General features: G+C 42.0%; 1 protein-coding gene across 8 annotated transcripts in view; it reads right to left on the reverse strand.

The window, feature by feature from the left end:
- TUBGCP5 (tubulin gamma complex associated protein 5) overlaps positions 1 to 22422 on the reverse strand; it is a 71134-nt gene that overhangs the window by 26067 nt on the left and 22645 nt on the right. For 6 of the 8 annotated variants that reach the window (XM_053582045.1, XM_053582047.1, XM_053582053.1 and 3 more), the window contains 8 exons: positions 20874 to 21009; positions 18128 to 18245; positions 16185 to 16274; positions 15196 to 15289; positions 14442 to 14688; positions 11674 to 11876; positions 9448 to 9563; positions 7842 to 8110 (listed from right to left, as the gene is read on the reverse strand). In XM_053582045.1, the coding sequence (XP_053438020.1) occupies positions 7842 to 8110; positions 9448 to 9563; positions 11674 to 11876; positions 14442 to 14688; positions 15196 to 15289; positions 16185 to 16274; positions 18128 to 18245; positions 20874 to 21009 (1273 nt within the window). The remainder of the gene's footprint in view (positions 1 to 7841; positions 8111 to 9447; positions 9564 to 11673; positions 11877 to 14441; positions 14689 to 15195; positions 15290 to 16184; positions 16275 to 18127; positions 18246 to 20873; positions 21010 to 22422) is intronic. The other 2 variants (XM_053582046.1, XM_053582048.1) reach the window with 2 other exon arrangements.

Here is a 22422-nt window from a genome sequence, read left to right on the forward strand (position 1 = left end):
GTTAAAAAAATTAAAAAACTAGACACCAATAACAAGAGGACCATTTGAAACTATATAAATACATGGAAATTAAACATGCTCCTGAATGACCAATGGGTGAAGGAAAAAATTAAGAATGAAATTAAATAATTTGGAGGAGAGGGAAGGAGGGAGGGAGACTGGTAAACTCTCATCTAATGGGCACAATGGAAGAGTATGCAGCACACCTTGTGGGTGAAGGGCTCAACTATAACTTGGACTTTGCCTAACAAACCCAAACAATGTAACCTAATTGTTTGTAGCCTCATATAATCTGAAAAAATTTTTTAAAGAGGGGGAAGAAAAAAGAAATAATTTAAGATCAGTGGCTTATACCTATAGTCCCAGATACTTGCAGGCCTAGGTGGGAAGATCACTTGATGCCAGGAGTTCGAGACCAGCTTGGGGACCAAGGTAAGACCCTGTTTCCCTCAAAAATATAAATAATAAAAAAATTCTTCCCTTAGGCACCTTCCTTTATCATTTGGCAACCAGGAAGCTGGTGGCTAAGGACAGTTACGAGGCGGCCTTAAATAGTGCCTCTGACTAGCCCAGGAGGGTTTGGTGGGCTCATAAAACTTCCCTACCCCACAGGATTACCATCTCCTCCTAGGCGCATACTCTCTGATAATTATCAGACAGTTCCCTTTAATTCCAGTTTTTTTCTTTTCTTTTCTTTTTTTGGGACAGTCTCCTCTTGTTGCCCTTGGTAGAGTCCTGTGGAGTCATATCTCACAGCAAGCTCAAAACTCTTGGGCTCAAATGATCTTTTTGCCTCAGACTCCCAAGCAGCTGGGACTACAGGCACCTGCCACAAGGCCCAGCTATTTTTTTTACTTTTCTTTTTTGCAGTTTCTGGCCAGGGCTGGGTTTGAACCTGTCACCTCCGGCATATGGGGCCAATGCCCTACTCCTTTGAGCTACAGGCACCGCCCAGGCCCGGCTATTTTTTAGAGATGGGGTCTCCCCTTGCTCAGGCTGGTCTGGAACTCCTGAGCTCAAGCAATCCACCCACCTTGGCCTCCCAGAGTGCTAGGATTACAGGTGTGAGCTACTGAACTCGGCCTTAATTTTAGTTATTATAAACTGAAAATCTTTTCCCTCTTATACCCAGTTAAGACTCTCGATATCTTTCTGTCTGTTGGAATGACACACATATCTGTGAACTTGTCTCATTTTAATTTTGGGTTTTTTTCTATGTAAAATTGGGATCCAGATTATTATTACTATTTTTTTTTTGTAGAGACAGAGTCTCACTGTGCCGCCCTCGGGTACAGTGCCGTGGCGTCACACGGCTCACAGCAACCTCTAACTCTTGGGCTTAAGCGATTTTCTTGCCTCAGCCTCCCAAGGGATCCAGATTATTATCATACTCACTGTGACTTTGAGATTGTTAATCAAGAATGAGGATGTAATAACCATAATATAGCTTGGACTGTAACTTTAATCTCTTACTTGGGTGTGTTTAAAGAGGTTCTGGTTTTTTTGTAACTGTAGAAGGCCCGTGGGGGGGCACAGGGGTGGGGGAATCTTGAAACAGGCTCGGTGGCTAGGGAGCCAACCACACACACCAGGGCTGGCGGGTTTGAACCCAGCCCGGCCTGCCAAACAACAATGACAACTACAACCAAAAAATAGCCAGGTGTTATGGCAGGTGCCTGTAGTCCCTCCCAACTACTTGAGAGGTTGAGGCAAGAGAATCACTTAAGCCCAAGAGTTGTGGTTGTTGTGAGCTGTGACGCCATGGCACTCTACTGAGCAACACAGTAAAAAAACAAAACAAAACAGAATTCCTAAAACAAATGAAAATATAAATACAACATATAAAAATGTATGGGACTGGGTGGCACTTGTGGTTCAGTGAGTAGGGCATACTGAGGGTGGCGAGTTGGAACCCGGCCCCAGTAAAACTGCAACAAAAAAATAGCCGAGCATTGTACCTGTAGTACAACGGGTACCTGTAGTCCCAGCTACTTGGGAGGCTGAGGCAAGAGAATCCCATAAACTCAAGAGCTGTAAGTTGCTGTGAGCTGTGATGTCACAGCACTCTACTGAGGGCGATAAAGTGACACTTTGTCTGTAAAACAAAACAAAACAAAGCAAAAAAAAACACCTATGGGACACAGCAAAAGCAGTATGAAGAGGCAACTTTAAAGTAATAAATTCTACATCAAAAAACTGGAAAGAAGGCGGTGCCTGTAGCTCAAGGAGTAGGGCACCAGCCCCATAACCATATACTAGGGGGGTTGGGTTCACACCCAGCCCCAGCCAAAAATAAATAAATAAATAAATAAATAACTAGAAAGATTTGAAATAACCTAACATAATTAGAAAAGCAAAAACATCCCAGCTACTTGGGAGGCTGAGGCAAGAGAATCGCTTAAGCCCAGGAGTTGGAGGTTGCTGTGAGCTGTGTGAGGCCACGGCACTCTACCGAGGGCCATAAAGTGAGACTCTGTCTCTACAAAAAAAAAAAAAAAAAAAGAAAAGCAAAAACAGGGCGGCGCCTGTGGCTCAGTGAGTAGGGCGCTGGCCCCATATGCCGAGGGTGACGGGTTCAAACCCGGCCCCGGCCAAACTGCAACAACAAAAAAAATAGCCGGGTGCTGTGGCGGGCGCCTGTAGTCCCAGCTACTAGGGAGGCTGAGGCAAGAGAATCGCTTAAGCCCAGGAGCTGGAGGTTGCTGTGAGCTGTGTGATGCACTCTACCAAGGGCCATAAAGTGAGACTCTGTCTCTACAAAAAAAAAAAAAAAAAGAAAAGCAAAAACAAACCAAACTCAAAATTTATAGAAGCAGAAATAAACAAAATTCAAATAAAAATATACAAAAGATTGATGAAAGAAAAAGTTGGTTATTAAGAAAGATAAACAAGGGCAGCGCCTGTGGCTCAGTGGGTAAGGCGCTGGCCCCATATACCGAGGGTGGCGGGTTCAAACCCGGCCCCCGGCTGAACTGCAACCAAAAAAAAAATAGCCGGGTGTTGTGGCGGGCGCCTGTAGTCCCAGCTACTCGGGAGGCTGAGGCAGGAGAATCGCTGAAGCTCAGGAGTTGGAGGTTGCTGTGAGCTGTGTGAGGCCATGGCACTCTACCGAGGGCCATAAAGTGAGACTCTGTCTCTACAAAAAAAAAAAAAAAAAAAAAAAAAAAAAAAAGAAAGATAAACAAAATTGATATGCCTTTAAGAAAGGAAAGAGAGAAAACCCATATAAATAAAATTAGAACCAAAAAAGGAGGCATCACAATGGATACCACAGAAATACAAAAGATCATTAGAGACTTCTATGAACAACTACACACCAATGTTCAAAAACCTACTATAAATGGATAAATTTCTAGACACACATAATCTACCCAGATTGAATCAAGAAAAAACAGAAGGCCAGGAGTGGTGGCTCATGTTGGTAATCCTAGTACTTGGGGAGGCTGAGGTAGATGGATTGCTTAACTTAGGAGTTTGTGGCCAACCTGAGCAAGAAAGAGACCCCATCTCTATTAAAAGTACAAAAACTAGCTGGGTATCATGGTGGCCACCTGTACTCCTGGCTACTCAGAAGGCTTAGGCAAGATAATCACTTGAGCCCAAGAGTTTGAGGTTGCTGTGAGCTATGATGATGCCACAGTACTCTACCCAGGGTGACAGGCAGAGACTTTGTCTCAAAAACAAAACAACCACCCCCACCTCCCCCAAAAAACCCCTAACAAAACAAAACAGAAACAAAAGATTGAGTCAATAATAAAAAGTATCCGAACAAAGAAAAATTCAGGACTGGATGGCTCATTAGAATGACTGTACTGGCTGAGCAGAATGGCTCACACCTATAATCCTTGCACTTTGGGAGGCTGAGGTGGGTAGACAGCTTGAGCTCAGAAGTTTGAGACTACCCTGAGCAAAAGTGAGACCTTATCTCTACCAAAAATAGAAAAAGTGAGGCCAGAGGATTGCTTAAGCCCAAGAGTTGGAGCTTGCTGTGAGCTATGATGCCACAGCACTCTACCCAGGGCAACAGCTTGAGACTGTCTCAAAAATACCAGAAAAAAAAAGAAAAAAAGACAAACAAAAACAAACAAAAAAACTGTACTATCCAAAAGAATCTACAGATTGATAGCAATCTCCATTAAAGTACTATTGTCATTCTTCACAGAAATTGAAAAAAAAAAAAAGCCTAGAATTTATATGGAATCACAAAAAACCCAGAATAGCCAAAGGCATCCTCAACAAAAAGAACAAAATTGGAGGCATCACCTCACCAGACTTCAAAACATTATACAGACTTGGAGCATGTGGCTCAAGTGGCTAAGGCGCCAGCCACATATACCTGAGCTGGTGGGTTCAAATCCAGCCCGGGCTCACCAAACAACAATGATGGCTGCAACCAAAAAATTGTCAGGCATTGTGGTGGGAACCTGTGGTCCCGGTTACTTGGGAGGCGGAGGCAGAAGAATCGCTCAACCCCAGGAGTTGGAGGTTGCTGTGAGCTGTGATACCACGGCACTCTACCCAGGGTGACACATTGAGGCTCTGTCTCAAAAACAAAACAAAACAAAACAACCCCCCATAATACAGGGTGGTGCCTGTGGCTCAAGGCGTAGGGCACCAGCCCCATATACCGGGGGTGGTGGGTTCAAGCCCAGCCCCAGCCAAAACAAACAAAAAATACCAAAAACAAACAAACAAAAAACATAATAAAAAACTGCAGTCATCAAAACCGCATGGTACTGACATAAAAACAGACACACAGACCATTGGAACAGAATAGAGAATCCTGAACTTAATCCACATATGTACAGTTAACTGATTTTGGTGAAGGTGCTAAGAACACTCACCAGGAAAGGACAGACTTCAATCAGTGATGCTGGGAAAACTGGACATCCATATGCAGAGAAACAAAATTAGATCTCTACCTTTTATCCTACAGAAACATCAACTCAAAATGGATCAAAGACCTAAATATAAGGCCCAAAACTACAAAACTGCTAGAAGAAGACATAGGGGAAACATTTCAGAGCACTGATCTGGGAAAAGATGTTAAGGATAAAACTTCAAAAGGATAGGCAAAAAAAAGAAAAGAGAAGGTGGCGCCTGTGGCTCAAAGGAGTAGGGCGCTGGCCCCATATACTGGAGGTGGCGGGCTCAAACCCAGCCCCGGCCAAAAACTGCAAAAATTGGATTAAACCAAACTAAAAAGCTTCTGTACAGCAAAGGAAACAATCACCTGAGTGCAGATAACATACAAAATTATTTGCAAATTATTAATCCAATAATGAATATCTAAAATATAGATTTAAAAATCTCAATAACAAAAAATCTGATTGAAAAACAGGCCAATTATCTGAACAGACATTTCTCCAAAATCATACAAATGACCACTAAATATATGAAAAAATGCCTAGCATAACTAATTATCACGGAAATGAAAATCAAAACCACAATGCGGTATCATCTCACCCTACTTAAGATGGCTATTATCAAAAACACAAAGCATAGTCCAGTCGCAATGGTCCACACCTGTAATCCTAGCACTCTGGGAGGCTGAGGCAGGATGATTGTTTGTGCTCAGGAGTTCAAAACCAGGCTGAGTAAGAGCAAGATCCTTTCTCTACTAAAAAGAGAAAAACTAGCTGGGAGAAGTGGCAGGTGCCTGTAGTCCCATCTACTTGGGAGGCTGAGGAAGGAGGACCACTTGAGCCAGGAGAACTAGGCTGATACCATGGCACTCCAGCTTGGACAGCAGAGTGAGATTCTGTCTCCAAAAGGAAAAAAAAAAAAAAAAAAAGGACAAAAAGAAACTAATGCTGGTGGGGATATAGAGAAAAAGGAACTCTATTATACATTGTTGATGGGAATGTAAACTAGTACAGACAGTATGGAGGACAGTATGGAAGTCCCTCAAAAAACCACAAACAGAACTATTATATGAACCAGCAATCCCACTACTGGGCAAGTGTCCAAAGGAGAGGACATAAGTATGTTGAAGTGACACCTGCAACACTCATGGTTATTGCAGCACTAGTCACAACAGTCAAGACATGGAACAACCTTGGTGTCTAAAAACAGATGAACGGATGAAGAATATGTGGTATATAGGTCGGGTGCACCTCCTGCACTTACGTTCTTCCAGGAGAAAACAGCCTCATTTTTTTTTTTTTTTGTAGAGACAGAGTCTCACTGTATAGCCCTCAGGTAGAGTGCCGTGGCATGACACGGCTCACAGCAACCTCTAACTCTGGGGCTTATGCGATTCTCTTGCCTCAGCCTCCCGAGCAGCTGGGACTGACTACAGGCGCCCGCCACAACGCCCGGCTATTTTTCTGTTGCAGTTTGGCTGGGGCTGGGTCCGAAACCGCCACCCTCGGCATATGGGGCCGGCGCCCTACTCACTGAGCCACAGGTGCCACCAACAGCCACATTTTTATTATAGAACATGGTAGAATTTATGTTCCATCTATCAGAGTTATTTTTGGCCAAAGTCTATTTCAGAAAGAAGTCTAGTTACATCTCTAAACTCAATGCAACATTTTTTTGTTATTGTTGCAGTTTGGCTGGGGCCAGGTTTGAACCCACCACCCTCGGTATATGGGGAGGCCACCTGAATATGCTAATTATTGTGATCTGATCACTGTACATTGTTATGTGTCAATTAAATAATTATAAAACAAAATTTTAATGAAAGAAAAGAAATGACAGTCTCTTTGTCGCCCTTGGTAGAATGCCGTGTGTTAACAGCTCACAGCAACCTCACACTAGAGGGCTTAAGCAATCCACTTACCTCAGCCTGTGACCTGGGATTACAGGTACCTACCACAACACCTGCAGCTTTTTGTTCTATTTTAGTAGAGATGAGGTCTTGCTCTTGCTCAGACTGATCTTGAATTCCTGAGCTCAAGGAATCCGCCTATCTTAGCCTCCCAAAGTACAGGATTACATGTGTGAGCAACTGAACCTGGTACCAGAGAATTATTTTTTAAAACACCAGTCCTAAGGAATTAAGAGTAATGAAAATGCACATGGGACTTACTGTCACTGCCATTTCAAATACTGCTAAAAATTTCCAAAGAAGGGCAGCGCCTGTGGCTCAGTCGGTAAGGCGCCGGTCCCATATACCAAGGGTGGCGGGTTCAAACCTGGCTCAGGCCAAACTGCAACCAAAAAAATAGCCGGGTGTTGTGGTGGGCACCTGTAGTCCTGGCTACTCGGGAGGCTGAGGCAAGAGAATCGCTTAATCCCAGGAGTTGGAGGTTGCTATGAGCTGTGTGAGGCCACGGCACTCTACCGAGGGCTATAAAGTGAGACTCTGTCTCTACAAAAAAAAAAAAATTTTTTCCAAAGAAGATAATCTCTTGTTCATTCAAAAGCAGCATGATTATTTTTATTTATTATTATTATTTTTTTTTGAGACAGAGCCTCAAGCAGTCACCCTGGATAGAGTGTTGTCGCATCACAGCTCAAAGCAACCTCGAACTCCTGGGCTCAAGTGATTTTCTTGCCTCCGCCTCCCAAGTAGCTGGGACTACAGGCACCTGCCACAACACCCGGCTATTTTTTTGGGGGTGGGGGGGGTTTTGCAGCCATTGTTGTTTTGGCGGGCCCGGGCTGGATTTGAACCCTCCAGCTCAGGTGTATGTGGCTGGCACCTTAGCCACTTGAGCTACAGGCGCAGAGCCAAAAGCAGCATGATTATTAATTCAATCATGGCAATAATTTCCATTAAAATAAAAGGCTTTGATGACTTTCAAACTACAGATTAAGTAGGTATCTGAGGATAACAAGTGTGAAAAGGAAGCAGCTGCTGTGACACGTGAACAAGGGACAGGACAGGTCACCTCTGGAGGCTGCGTGGCACATGGTGCTCTCTGCACACTGAAGGCTCTTCAGCAGCTGCATCGACTTGCCAGCCATTATGATCTGCTTCAGCACAGGTTTGAGGAAGGACACCATGGTGTGCTGCCTGCCGGAGGGCCCCTGGTCACTGCCAGAACTTGCACTAGCATTATCACTCATTTTGTCTTCATTTTCTGTCTTTTCCGATACACTGTATAATGTGTAAGTGGCATACCAGAAGTCTCTGTGATTTACTGGAACATTTTTGTTTCTAAAGAGAGTCAAAAAGAATTTTAAACTTCAATCTCTTCCTAAAAAACAATAGCATATCTGTTCTAGCTAAGGTATATTTTCTATACATTCCAAAATGAATGCAATCTTCAAGCAAAATAGGGCTGTTTTAATCTGATCTCGGTTTAGCATAGAAAAGCAGATAGATACTCTGAATAGTGTAAGTGCTGGGGTCCCTTTGTGGTTGCCACTTATCAGTGCCCGGTACTGGCCAGGTCTCCGGCTCCCTGCTTATCTAGCTTTGTTCCGGACACAGACGCTATGCTGTTATCTCACTCAGGAACAACTGCTCTTAGGTGCCTGAGGGCTATTTACTTCAGCAGAAGCCAGAGAGAGAGAAAGAAAGAAAGAGAGATAGAGAGAGAGAAAGAGAGAGAGAGATAGTCTTTGTAGGTGAAGCAGTCTTAGAAGAATAGATCTTTGGCAAACCTTAGTAATCTTCAGCAGGAGAAGCAACAGAGTCAGAGTAACCAGTCCATGATAGAATGCACAAGAGCTCCTGACTACCTTCTTCTCCAGCCTAATATAGAGCTGATCTCGTGACTCTTAATACCACAGGTGTAGAGACTGCCAATTCACTAATGCTCTTATCTCGGAGCTCTCTTATGCTTGTTAGGAGAGCTATATCCCTCCCCATGCCCTTTTCACCAAGGTGTTTGTTCTATTGAGCTATACAGGTATACTCATTACTCTTACTCCTCTTAGCCATAGGCTATATGGGCTGTTACAATAAGTGAAATTAAACTAAGTAGTTTCCTGAATTGGAATTAAACAAAATAAGACTGTGTAACTTAAAACTCAGTTAAACTAGTTCAAATAGTTCTATATTGCAGTTTATCTAATGCGCTTCAGAAAAATCAATTAACTAAATCATCACAAATGGATGACATTTTATTTCTTTTACTAAATATTATTCTTAGGGGGTAAAATACCTGAGAAATAACTACATTAGAGGTACATATTTGACATTTTTATAACTTTTAACATATTGATCATTTACAATGGGAATAATAGAACTTTATGGGAAGCAATGTATGTTTTAGCATACCAGTCAGCCATAAATACACTATCATTGAAAATATATCATGCTAAAGAAAAGCTGTGAACTGACATAAAATTCAGACAAAGATCATTTTAATCAGCTGGTACTGACATCTTCTACCAAAATGAGATAGAACTTGCCTATGGTGACAACACAGCTTTGTCATTTGAACTGTGATTTCTCGGTACTATCTGAAACTAACAAAAGCAACCAATTTCATGTAGACACAAACCACTGAAGCCAGCACCCTGGATCCCCTGTGCTCTCTGCCTCACCTCTGGATGATGAATTCCCTGGCGCCATCCCACAGGTGCCCATGCACAATCCACTCGTCCACTGTCTGCAGGTATGGCCGTACTGTCTCCACCCAGAGGGAGAACAGGAGGGAGACCTGAGGTTGAGAGTGTGCACAGTCAACTCTCAGAGCTCCTCAATCACTAGGTAAAAGGAGGTTCAAACAGTCTGAAATGCTTTTAGAAATGCAATCATATTTCTATGTTTTTTGAACATAAAGTAAGAAATTAAAACTCCAAAAACATACATCATAAAATTCTCATGAAAAACTCACCAAAATAAGGGATGACCATATGTTTGTGGTCCATAGAGGGACCCTCTTGAGACCGACAATTACACAGGGAAATTGGTTAACTTGGGACAGCTCAGGGAAACAGATATGGTTTCCCAATCTGAATATACTACCAGCACAGTATCCACTAAGGTTGAGAAGATTATTTCATTCTACTATACTTCTCAGTGGAAGAAAAATGGCAGTGCTAAGATAAATCAATCTCCTTTGTGCTGAACCGCAATACCAAAATGGGAGAAAAAAGCTACACCAGCAAACTACAAAGTACAATGGAAATATGCACCCAAATAAGCCTGCAGCTTTCCAGAGGATAGTTTCTAATTAGATTTGTATTTTTTTTTTTCCTGAGACAGTCTTACTTTTTCACTCTCAGTAGGGTGCCATGGCATCACAGCTCACAGCAACCTCAGACTCTTGGGCTTAAGCGATTCTCTTGCCTCAGTGTCCTGAGTAGCTGGGACTACAGGTGCCCACCACAACGCCCAGCCATTTTGGGGACAAGGTCTCACTCTGGCTGAGGCTGGTCTCCAACCTGTGACTTCAGGCAATCCACCTGCCTCGGCCTCACAAGTGCTGGGATTACAAGCGTGAGCCTGTGTGCCTGACCTCAAGATTTGTATTTTTAAAAAATTTTGGTTAGGTTGGGCATGGTAGCTCATCCCTGTAATCCTAGCATACTGGGAGACTAAGGAGGGTGGGTCACTTGAGTTCAGGAGTTGGAGACCAGCCTGAACTAGAGTGAGACCCTGTCTCTTAAAAAAAAAAAAAAACAGAAAAAAGTTAGGCATTATGGTGGACACCTGTAGTGCCAGCTACTTGGGAAGCTGAGGCAAGAGGATCACTTGAGCCCAGGAGTTTAAGGTTGCTGTGAGCTATGATGACACAAAGCTCTACCCAGCGTGACAGACTGAGACTCTGTCTCAAAAAAAGGAAAAAAATGGCTTGGCGCCTGTGGCTTAAGCGGCTAAGGCTCCAGCCACATACACCTGAGCTGGTGGTGTTCGAATCCAGCCTGGGCCTACCAAACAATGACAGCTGCAACCAAAAAATCACTGGGTGTTGTGGCGGGCGCCTGTAGTCCCAGCTCCTTGGGAGGCGGAGGCAGAAGAATCGCTTGAGCCCAGGAGTTGGAGGTTGCTGTGAGCTGTGATGCCACAGCACTCTACCCAGGGAGATAGCTTGAGGCTCTGTCTCAAAAAAAGAAAAGGGAAAAAAATAGTGGTTATAAAGTATGACATAAGATTTATCATCTTTTTTTTTTTGCAATTTTGGCCAGGGCTGGGTTTGAACCAACCACCGCCGGCATATGGGGCCAGCGCCCTACTCCTTGGAGCCACAGGCGCCACCCAGATTTATCATCCTAACCATTTTTATATTCAGTGGTTTTATTTTATTTTTATTTATTTATTTTATTATTAAATCATAGCTGTGTACATTAATGCGATCATGGGGCACCGGTTTTATAGACCGTTTGACATTCACACTGCTATGACAGAACCTTTTCAGTTTGTAAAACTGAAAACTCTGTACCCAGTAAACAACACCTTCCCATTCCTTGGCCCTTGGAAGGCACCATTCTACTTTATGTTCTTTGACTGTGACTATTTTAGGGACCTCATGTAAGATTTGTGTTCTCAAGTGATAGTTACTGTGAACATCTATGTAAATCTGCTAAGTATTTGACACAGCTTGCTTTGTCCTTGCCTCATCCTTCTGATGATCTTGGCAATTAAGAGTTGAAAGCCAGTTTCCTGCAGCCTCAAATTTGGAAGCTAATTTAAAAACTCTTGAACAACTGTCTGACAAACCATGATGTAAGCATCATTTAACGAAGAACTGTGATGCTATCTACCACCACTTTGTGTGCAGAATGCAGTGACAGACACACTTTAGACTAGGAAGATGGCCCACATACGGTTTGCTCAGATGCTTCTCCAACATTGTCATATTCAAGAATGGCCTTGTACAAGGTGTTGAGCAGGTGAGATGCGCGGACGACATTTCGAGTGTCAGGTGGAACTTCTGCTACTCCAGTACTAAACACTTTGTGTAGAACTTTGAGCTGAGCCAATCGAGGCGACAACTTGTCCACCACTGTTGCAAGAGTTATCGTAGTATCTGCAAGTATTAATAAATGAAACTCAACAGCAAGGAAAAATATCTGCAAACAATAGGTGACATAAATGCACAGCTACTTATTAGGCTTATGGAAAGGTATGGCAAAGTGGAGTTGGTGGGTTTTAATTTCACATCACGAACTAATTTACCTAAGGAACAAAGAACTACAAGTCAAGGAGAAAAAGACAACTTGGCAGAAAAATAAAGTATAATGGAACTGACAGGTCACAGAAAAAGATAGACTAGTGATTCTTAAACATGTAGGGAGTTATTCACCCTCACTTACAATAAAAGAATACAAATTAAAATCATACCAGGTAAACAAAAACACTCACGACAGTCTAACATTACACTGAGGGGAGGAGGAGGCTCTGACTACAAAGGGGCTAACACAAGCGAGTTCCTGTGTGGTGACAGCACAACTGCATACCCCGTGGAAGTGGCTATACACAGATCTATAGCCGAGATAAAATAGCACAGAACTGCGCGCACAGATTTCACACTTCCTCCTGTCACACTCAGAGCAGGCACCTGCAACACTGGTTGAGACCATGTCAGGTCGGCAGTCTGGCTAACGTGCTGTGCCACAGTCAGCTTCCCAGTCTCAATGGTGTACTATAGTTACATAAAGTTTTCCCACTGGAGTAAGCACGGTGGTGGAACACAGGGCCCATGTATTTTTTGTTAAAAGGGAAAAATCTATACTGGGTTATCATTTTATGCCTGTTACACAGGTAAAGACCAAAGTTTGATAACACATTATTGGCGAGGGTGTGAGGAAACAGGTATTCATACACACTGCTGGAAGAATATAAATTTACTTATCTGCACCTCCCTGGAAGGTAATGTGGCAAACAAAACCAAACAAAATCACACATGCCAGTATATACCATTTGATCCAGCAATTCCATTTTTAAGAACTTACCCTACAAATAATTTGCTCCATGTGTATGATTATGGCTATATCTAAGTGTTTATCACTACAACACTGCTGGAAACAGACTGTAAACAACTAAATGTCCATTAAGGAGGACTGGGCTATGATTCAACTATACAGAGAAACAATTTGTAAAAGGGAAAAAGGAGGCTCTTTATACACTTCTATAGCATAATCTTCCCCAATTAAATCAGAAAAGCTTGGCAAGTCATCTAAGGACTATGGGTCTGAGCACATGCACATGTGCTGCTGCTTCAGGAAGCACAAGGCACTGAGGTCCTGGCTAGCTCTCGAGAGGGGAAAACGCCTGGCCAGGAACTGGTACAGGAAGAATTTCACTCTCAATCCTCTGTAGTTTTTTGATTTTTAAAGACATGAACAGCTTAAAAATATAAATTTTAAATGTTAAAAATGAATGCATGTGTGGGAATTACTTGTCATGTAACTTTCAAACCTTATGTCCACGAATAACCTAAATTCAAAATACAAATTATATGTCTCACAAGTAAAAGTGAAGAACGTTTAAATACCATCTTACAAGGGTACATGTGAAACTTAGTAAATGTAGAATATAAATGTCTTAACGCAATAACTAAGAAAATGCCTGGAAGGCTATGTTAACCAGTGTGATGAAAATGTGTCAAACGATCTATAAAACCAGTGTATGTATAAAACCCACGATCACATTAATGTACACAGCTATGATTTAATTAAAAAAAAAAAATGTTGTTCAGGTCTTTTATATCCTTACTGATTTTTCTCTCTCCTTGTTTCATCTGTTAATTGAAAGAGGCTATTGAAATCCCTGACTATAATTTTGGATTTCGCTATTTCTCCTTGTAGTTCTATCAGTTTTGTTTTACATATTTTAAATATCTGTAACTCATAAAAATACTGTTATGTCCTCCTAATAGTTCATTTTACCATCATTAAAGACCTTCTCTATACCCACTAATATTCTTTGCTCTGAAATGTAGTCTGATATTCATGTAGAATACTTTTGATTAGTGTTAATATGGCATATTTGAATCTGTTCATGTTTTTATATTAAAATGCATTTTTGTAACCTTAAAAAAAAAGAAAGAAAGGCAGCATCTGTGGCTCAGTGAGTAGGGCGCCAGCCCCATATGCCGAGGGTGGTGGGTTCAAACCCAGCCCCGGCCAAAACTGCAACAACAAAAAAATAGCCGGGCGTTGTGGCAGGCGCCTGTAGTTCCAGCTGCTCGGGAGGCTGAGGCAAGAGAATCACATAAGCCCAAGAGCTGGAGGTTGCTGTGAGCCGTGTGACGCCACGGCACTCTACCGAGGGTAGTAAAGTGAGACTCTGTCTCTACAAAAAAAAAAAAAAAAAAGAAATACCATCATTTGGCTCGGCACCGTAGCTCAGTGGTTATAGTGCCAGCCACATACACTGAGGGTGGCAGGTACGAGCCCGGCCAGCTAAACAACAATGTCAACTGCAACAAAAAATAGCCAGACGTTGTGGCGGACCCCTGTAGTCCCAGTTACTTGGGAGGCTGAGGCAAGAGAATCGCTTAAGCCCAAGAGTTACTGTGAGCTGTGATGTCACAGCACTCTACCGAGGGCAACACAGTGAGATTCTGTCTCAACAATAACAATAAAAATACCATTATTGATGATGCACTTCTCGATTTCTGCAAGTTCTTCTTTGAAACTAATAAAATATTTGTACAGAGCCCACATGAAAGCTTGGTAGGTTCTGAAGGGAGCTTCAGTGGACTTCTTAGGAACGGAACCATTTCCAAGTGGCATGCTTTCAGAGCTGTGTCCCATGACTTCATCGATGAACTCCTGGAGTCGAAACACCACCTGGCCATATGCTGCTATTTGTTCCAGCACAGACCGTAAACAGTTCTAGGACAGAAGCAAACTGCAATTATTTCAACTTGGTCTTTCGTGAACATTCAAATTCATTTTCTCTTCACTGAAATATTTATTTTGTGATTGTTATAAATAGTATGCTTAGTAGAAGACAAAGTAATAAGATGAAGAATATTTAGCTTTATATTCACAGGAAAAAGTGAGCATTAATTTCAATAGAATATAGAATTATGGCTTTTATTGTTTAAAAACACACATAAGGTAAATGTACTATAGGCAAAACAGTTGTAGTATACTACAGCTTCCTCAATACAGAATAACAGAAATAAAATGCAGAAAATGCAAATCAAAATTAAATATGACACAAAAAATATTAAAGACTTCTCCAAGTAACGTAAAGATGCACAACTTAATTTTCTTTTTGGATCGTAAATTTAATAGTTAATATGAATACCATAAAATGTGCTAAAATCACACTACCACAGTTTACGCAAATACTATTATTTAATTCTTAAATAACAATAAATATAAATAACTTACATGTGTCAAATGAGTTACTATAATATTGTTCCTCACAGTTAACTTCCCATCTATCAACTGAAATATAAAGAGCTTTTTCACCCCTGAAAGTAACCTGAAATAAAGTTAAGAAAAAGATGAATGTATATTAAGTAGAAAATGGCTCACTACAATATGCCCAGGATGTTTTTATTAAAGATTCAGAATAGGGGAACAAAAAATAAGAATAATCAGAAATTAGTAGATAGTAAGAAAATGGAACACATCAATCTTTTTTTTTTTTTTTTTTTGTAGAGACAGAGTCTCACTGTATCGCCCTCAGGTAGAGTGCCGTGGCGTCACACGGCTCATAGCAACCTCTAACTCTTGGGCTTACGCGATTCTCTTGCCTCAGCCTCCCGAGCAGCTGGTACTACAGGTGCCTACCACAACGCCTGGCTATTTTTTTGTTGCAGTTTGGCCGGGGCTGGGTTTGAACCCGCCACCCTCGGCATATGGGGCCGGCGCCCTACTCACTGAGCCACAGGCGCCGCCCCACATCAATCTTTTTATCTGATTATTTTAAGACTCAAGACATTTCAATTTCATCTTAAAGAGAAGTCCCAAAACAGTGCTGCTAAAGCATCTCCCTCATATACTAGATAACCCCCAAAGATCCTCCCACTTCTAACAATGCCAATAGTATACTCTACGGACCTGGGATTTCCATAGTAACATACTGCATTAGATTCCTATAACACAAGCCCTCACTGTTACACTATGCCTGTTAGAAACAGCAGCAAACTTTGCTTTGAACTCAGATATTAAAGAAGTGATCGACTAATGTTAAGTCATAAATCAAATTTTTTAAACTGGAAAAGATGTAAGTATATCAAAATGTCATACTTTCCATGGTCAACTCTGAAGTCTAAACTTCATATCTAATGGCTTGTTTCTAGTTTGCCTGTGAAAAACCCCTAAAAACTTTCCATTAAAGCCTTCTAGACTATTAATTAGGTTAACAGACTTACCACAGGATTTCCCGAATAACTTGTGTCTCAGTAACAAAGACCCTGTCATCCGGAACATATAATGGATCACTACTATACAAGTGTTGGTCCCTGTCAGATAGCAAACATCAAATGTCAACAGAAAGGTTTCTAACTAAAGAAAATAACTTGTCTCAAAGGATATATGCAATTTAGTGCTAACTTAAGTTGTAATCAATTACCAAATAAATACCTAAATGCTTCCCATATTTATTTTCACAAGTCAACCGAAATGCTCAGATGTACTTTCAGAATAATTCCAATTGTTAGGTTTATTGTTAGGCAAATGTTTTAAAAAACTACGTGATATTGATTTTTCGAAAATAGGAAGGGGTATAGGGTGCCCATACCTCAATGGTTTGAGCGCTGGCCCTGTGCACCCAGGCTGGACGGTTCAAACCTGCCCAGGCCTGCTAAACAACCAAAAAACCCAGCTGGGTATAGTGGCTTACTTATACCTATAGTCCTACTACTCTGGGAGGCCAAGGCGGGCAGATTGCCTCAGCTCAGGAATTGGAAACCAGCTTGGGCAAGCATTAGACCTGTCTCTACTAAAAATAGAAAATTGGCTTGGTGTCTGTAGCACAGTGGTTACGGTGCCAGCCATATACACCAAGGGTGGCGGGTTTGAACCCGGCTGGGGCCAACTAAACAACTGCAATAAAAAAATAGCTGGGCATTGTTGTAGTCCCAGCCACTTGGGAGGTTGGGGAAAGAGAACTGCTTAAGCCCAAGAGTTTGAGGTTGCTGTGAGCTGTGATGCCACAATATTCTACCGAGGGCAACATAAATGAGACTCTGTCTCAAAAAAAAAAAAAAGAAAAATTAGCCAGGCCTCATGGCACATACCTGTAGTCCCAGCTACTTGGGAGGTTGAGGAAGGAGTTTAAGGTTGCTGTGAGCTAGGCTGAGGCCACCACACTCTACCCAGGGCAACAGAGAGATACTCTCTTCAAAAGAACAAAAATAGCCAGGCATGACTATAATCTTAGCACTGTGGGAGGTTGAGGTGGGAGAATTGCTTGAGCTCAGGATTTTGAGGCTTATCTGAGTCAGACTGAGATCCCAACTCATTAAAAAAATTGAAAAACCAGGCGGTGCCTGTGGCTCAGTGGGTAGGGCACTGGCCTCATATACCGAGGGTGGCGGGTTCAAGCCCAGCCTCAGACAAACTACAGCAAAAAAATAGCCGGGAGTTGTAGCAGGCGCCTGTAGTCCCAGTTACTCGGGAGGCTGAGGCAAGAGAATCGTCTAAACCCAGGATTTGGAGGTTGCTGTGAGCTATGACGCAATGGCACTCTACTGAGGGTGATAAAGTGAGATTCTGTCTCTACAAAAAAAAAAAAAAAAAAATCAGAAAACCCAGTTGGGTGCTGCGGCAAGTGCCTGTAATCCCAGCAGCTTAAGAGGCTGAGGCAGCAGGATGCCCACAGCCTGAGTCTGAGTGAGGTTACAGTAAGTGACAACACCATTGCACTCTGCTCCACTCTGTTCCTCTGTTTAGACAAAAAAAAAAAAATATACGCCAGGTGCAGTGGCTCACGCCTGTGATCCCAGCACTCTGGAAGGCCAAAGTTGGTAGACTGCCTGAGCTCAGGAGTTTGAGACTAGCCTGAGCCAGAGCAACAGCACATCTCTAAAAACAGCTGGTTGTTGTGGTGGGTACTGTAGTCCACTTGGGAGGCTGAGGCAGGAGGCTCACTTGAGCCCAAGAGTTTGAGGTTGCTATGAGCTATAATGCCACTGCACTCTACCAAGGGAGACAAAGTGAGACTCTGTCTCCAAATAAATAAATAAACAAACAACTAAAAATAAAGCAATTAACAAGTTCAAATGAAGGGAAATACTTGATTTAAAGCACAAATCAAAGCCAAATGTTTAACAAAGTTTCTTCTGTCATTACGTTAAAAGAACAATGTACTTACCAGACAGCAACTAAATTGGAGTGTAAATGTAAACTATGAGGAAACCGTGAAGGTCTAGCTGTCCAGTACTGATGGACGACATGCTGTTCTAGCCAGCTTCGGTCATCTGGTTCATCTGCTGAAAGAAAATGTAGTGAAGTTTGAGTTGTAATAGTTAACAAAAGAAATTCTGAGTCAGCCCTGCCATAGTATCTGGACTATGACTCCACTTAAATATACTTGAAAATGGTTCTTCAGGGCAGCGCCTGTGGCTCAAGGAGTAGGGTGCCAGCCCCATATACTGGAGGTAGTGGGTTCAAACCTGGCCTCAGCCAAAAAAAAGAAAATGGTTCTTCAACCGTAACAGCTATTTGACAATACACACACACACAAAAAATCATTTATTTAAAACACATGAAATTAAAATAAATGTCATTAGCTAGAAAGTAAATATTATTGCTCTATTTTAAAATGACAAATTTTAAAAACAATGCAGTGTAACAATGGTTTACATCGCATTTGTGTTCTTTAGGTATAAATAACCTGGAGGTGATTTATAGTATATGGGAGTGTGTGCATAGGTTATAGCCAACGTTGAGTCATTTTATATCAGAGACTTCAGCAACTTTGGATTTTGGTATCCACAGGGGTCCTAGAAGCATATGCAGAACCCTCAGGTACAGAAGGCCGACTACACACTTAAGGGAACCTGATATATAATAAGGGTAGAACCACAAAGTAATGTGGAAAGAATGGATTGTTTCTTAGATATTGTGGGAAAAGTTGGCTCACAAGATGGGAGAAAAATAAGCTGGACCCGTCCACATCACTATAAACAGCAGCGGACTTGCTAGTCACTAAATGTGTGCAATAGAAAAAGTACATGAGAATGTTTTTGAGAAAAATGTCAACCCAAATACTGACCATATGAAAAATAAAATCAAAAATGTAAAAAATCTGTTTAAATGCTACCATGAAAAAATGTTAACAGTCAGCTGACTAGAAAATATTTGCAGTACGGCGGCACCCACAGCTCAGTGGGTAAGGCACCAGCCAATACACCAAGGCTGGCAGGTTGGAGCTCGGTCCCGTGCCTGCTAAAGAAAAATGACAACTGCAACCAAAAAATAGCAGGGCGTTGTGGCAGGCACCTGTAGTCCCAGCTACCCGGGAGGCTGAAGCAGGAGAATCACTTAAGCCCAAGAGTTTGAGGTTGCTATGAGCTGTGACACCATGGCACTCTACCGAGGGCAACATAATGAAACTCTGTTCCAAAAAAAATGATACTTGTAGTGTCTAAAAGTCCAGTAATGTATATCTAGATCTGCAGAGAACTCTGAGGGGTCGGGGTGGGCAGGAAAGTTATAAAACTTAAAAAGAAAAATAAGCAAATGGTGTAAATGGGCAAGCAGTTCACAGAAGGGGGCAAATACCAAATATAGGAAGTCCCTAAATCCCTCATGGTCAGACAAATGCAAATGAAAACATCAGCATCAAGGACCAAAATCAGGACTTGATACTTGTAGCTCAGCAGCTAGGGTATCAGCCACGTATACCAGAGCTGGCGGGTTTGAATCCAGCCCGGGCCTGCCAAACAACAATTGCAACTAAAACCAAAAAATAAAAGAAAATAACAATTTGGGAGGCTGAGGCAAGACAATCATTTAAGCCCAAGAGTTGGAGGTTTCTGTGAGCTGTGATGCCACAGCACTCTACAGGGCCAACATAGTGAGATTCTGTCTCAAAAAAAAAAAAAAAAAAAAAAAAAAGACCTAAATCAGAAGGGTGGATCTTATCAAGTCCTAGTGAGATCATGGGGGCAGGAACTTATATCGTAGCCAAATTCTCACATGGGTCCATAGCACAGACCTCAGGTACAGAAGGCCGACTACACACTTAAGAGAACCTGATATATAAGAAGGGCAGAAGGCAAAGGAGATGAAGACAACACAGGTCCTAGCTACAAGGAAACAGCTAATTGAAATAAGGGAACTGTAAGTGCAGAATCCTACACAACCATTAGGAACAAAGGAAAAGATGTTCACACGGCATGATACCAGTTACGTAATTATAAAGAACACACCAACAAACATAACACATTGTATGAGAATGCAGGGTATATAAGAATACAGACAGCAAATACATGAGAACAGGTGCTGGCACAGCAAAGGAATTAGGAGTGGGAATCAAACAGCAGAAGAAAGATAAGAAATAATAAACTAAAAGGGGTGGCACCTGTGGCTCAAGGAGTAGGGCGCCGGTCCCATATGCCGGAGGTGGCGGGTTCAAACCCAGCCCCGGCCAAAAGAAAAAAATAAAATAAAATAAAATAAAATAAAAGGTCCTTCTTGGACTGGACTAGCAATGAAAGTGTGCCTGAAGGTTTAATTCTTTTTTCAAGAATTAAAAAAGAAAGGAAAGAAGGCTAGAGGCTAGGTGTGGTGGCTCATGCCTGTAATCCTAGCACTCTGGGAGGCAAGGTAGGTGGATTGCTTGAGGTTAGGATTTCCAGACTAGCCTGAGCAACGGTGAGATCCTAACTGTACTAAAAGTAGAGAAATTAGCTGGGCATGATGGAGGTCATCTGTACTCCCAGCCCCCAGCTACTACAGAGGCTGCAGCAAGAGAACTGCCTGACCTGGTAGTTTGAGGTTGCTGTGTTAGGCTCATGCCATGGTACACTAGTCTGGATGACAGAGTGAGACTCTGTCTCAAAATAAAACAAAACAAAAAAATGGACAAGCCAGCATCCAACAACACACAATACCTTTCCAGCTGACACAAGGAGCCAGTTTTCTGTTTTGATCTTGTTCTTCTAATGGTGTCCTGTCCACCTGGATTCCAGAGTCCTCTCTGCTTAAGGGCTGATGGTCATCTTCCCCTTCACTCTCTTCAGACCAGATCTGATTTAAAAAGGAAATATGTTGACCTTTACAGGGGGTAACAATTAACTATTTAGGTTCAAAGATTAAGAAAATTTCAGAAGAAAGCAAAAAATTCAACATGATATAGATAGAAAAACAAAAACTTTATTTTAAAAGATCTCTTGAAAAAGCCTATTAAAGGAATGGAATTGTTACTATTTTTTATCTTTCTTTCTGTAATGATGGTGGGTACCATAATGAATGTTTTTGGTAGCAAAAAATACAGGGGAATATTTTTGTTGAGAAAAATGTCAACATCCAAATACTGACCCATGTGAAAAATCTACAGGTTTGAGTGTAATAAAATATATAAAATCCAGTGAGAGCAAGATGGCAGCTGAGTGACAGCTTCCTTGCAACTATGCACCATGAGTCTGGGGAGACAAGACTCCAGGCATCTCTGGCCAGTGTGATCTGCCTATAATCATCCCTTTGAGGACACAGGGAGTCAGTGAGAGACTTCTGGACCCCAAGAGGACAAAAACAGTGGAAAACTGGTAAGCAGTCACGTGTGTTCAATCAGTCTAATCCCACCAGCAGCTGTAAGTACAGCAGCAGTGAGACTGCAAACTGGAAAGGTCTTACCTGTCTGCTGTTTCGGTGTTTTTGGACTTGGCACTCAGTTGAACTGCCTTGGGGAGAGCTTGGGCAGGAGTGTGGAGAACTCTGGGCATTATCTAGGGCCCCAGACTAAGCTGCTGAGCAGGACAGAGCTAACAGTATTCGGCTGTGGGCCGAAGGGAGCCATTATCAGAGAACTGCCGGGGCAAGCTCCGCCCTCAGGGTTGCAGAGCAAGAATCGGGTGGGAGCTAGTAATCTAGTGACTGAGCAGCCTAAAGGTGGGGACTGAGCCGCCTTACAGCCTTAACCCACAGGGACAGAGTAAGACCGGTTTTGGCACACTGGATAAGTAGACAGCCACTTCAGCAGTGATCCCAGCAACAAGCACTTTCCTACAAAAGCTTCTGCTTAGCCAAGTTTAGAAGTTTAAAGTGCCTTCTAAGAGGGCTGGAGAAAGATTTAGGGTCTCTACCCTGCGGGGTTTGAGAAATCAGCGGAGGCCTCCAGTCATATCAGCATTGTGATTAACATCTCATGCCCCAGAAGATCACCTGTTGTCCCGACAATATTCAACAAGATATATATACTGCTTTGTTTTTGTTTTTTATTTTTGTTGTTGCTATTGTTGTTTTGCTTTTTAATTTCAACCTTTTCCCTATAGATTTTTCTTTTCTTTCTGCATTTTTCTGGTTTAAATACAATTTCCCATTGTTGCCTCTTTAAATAAATATAACTTCATTTTTGCTAGTGTTTCTACCCCTAATATTTGGTTTTCCACCCAATTTTATCCTGTAAAGTTTTCTGTTTGCTTGTTTTGGTTTGCTTTATAG

Source organism: Nycticebus coucang, chromosome 2, assembly GCF_027406575.1.
Source record: "Nycticebus coucang isolate mNycCou1 chromosome 2, mNycCou1.pri, whole genome shotgun sequence".
In the NCBI taxonomy this organism is placed as follows: Eukaryota; Metazoa; Chordata; class Mammalia; order Primates; family Lorisidae; genus Nycticebus; species Nycticebus coucang.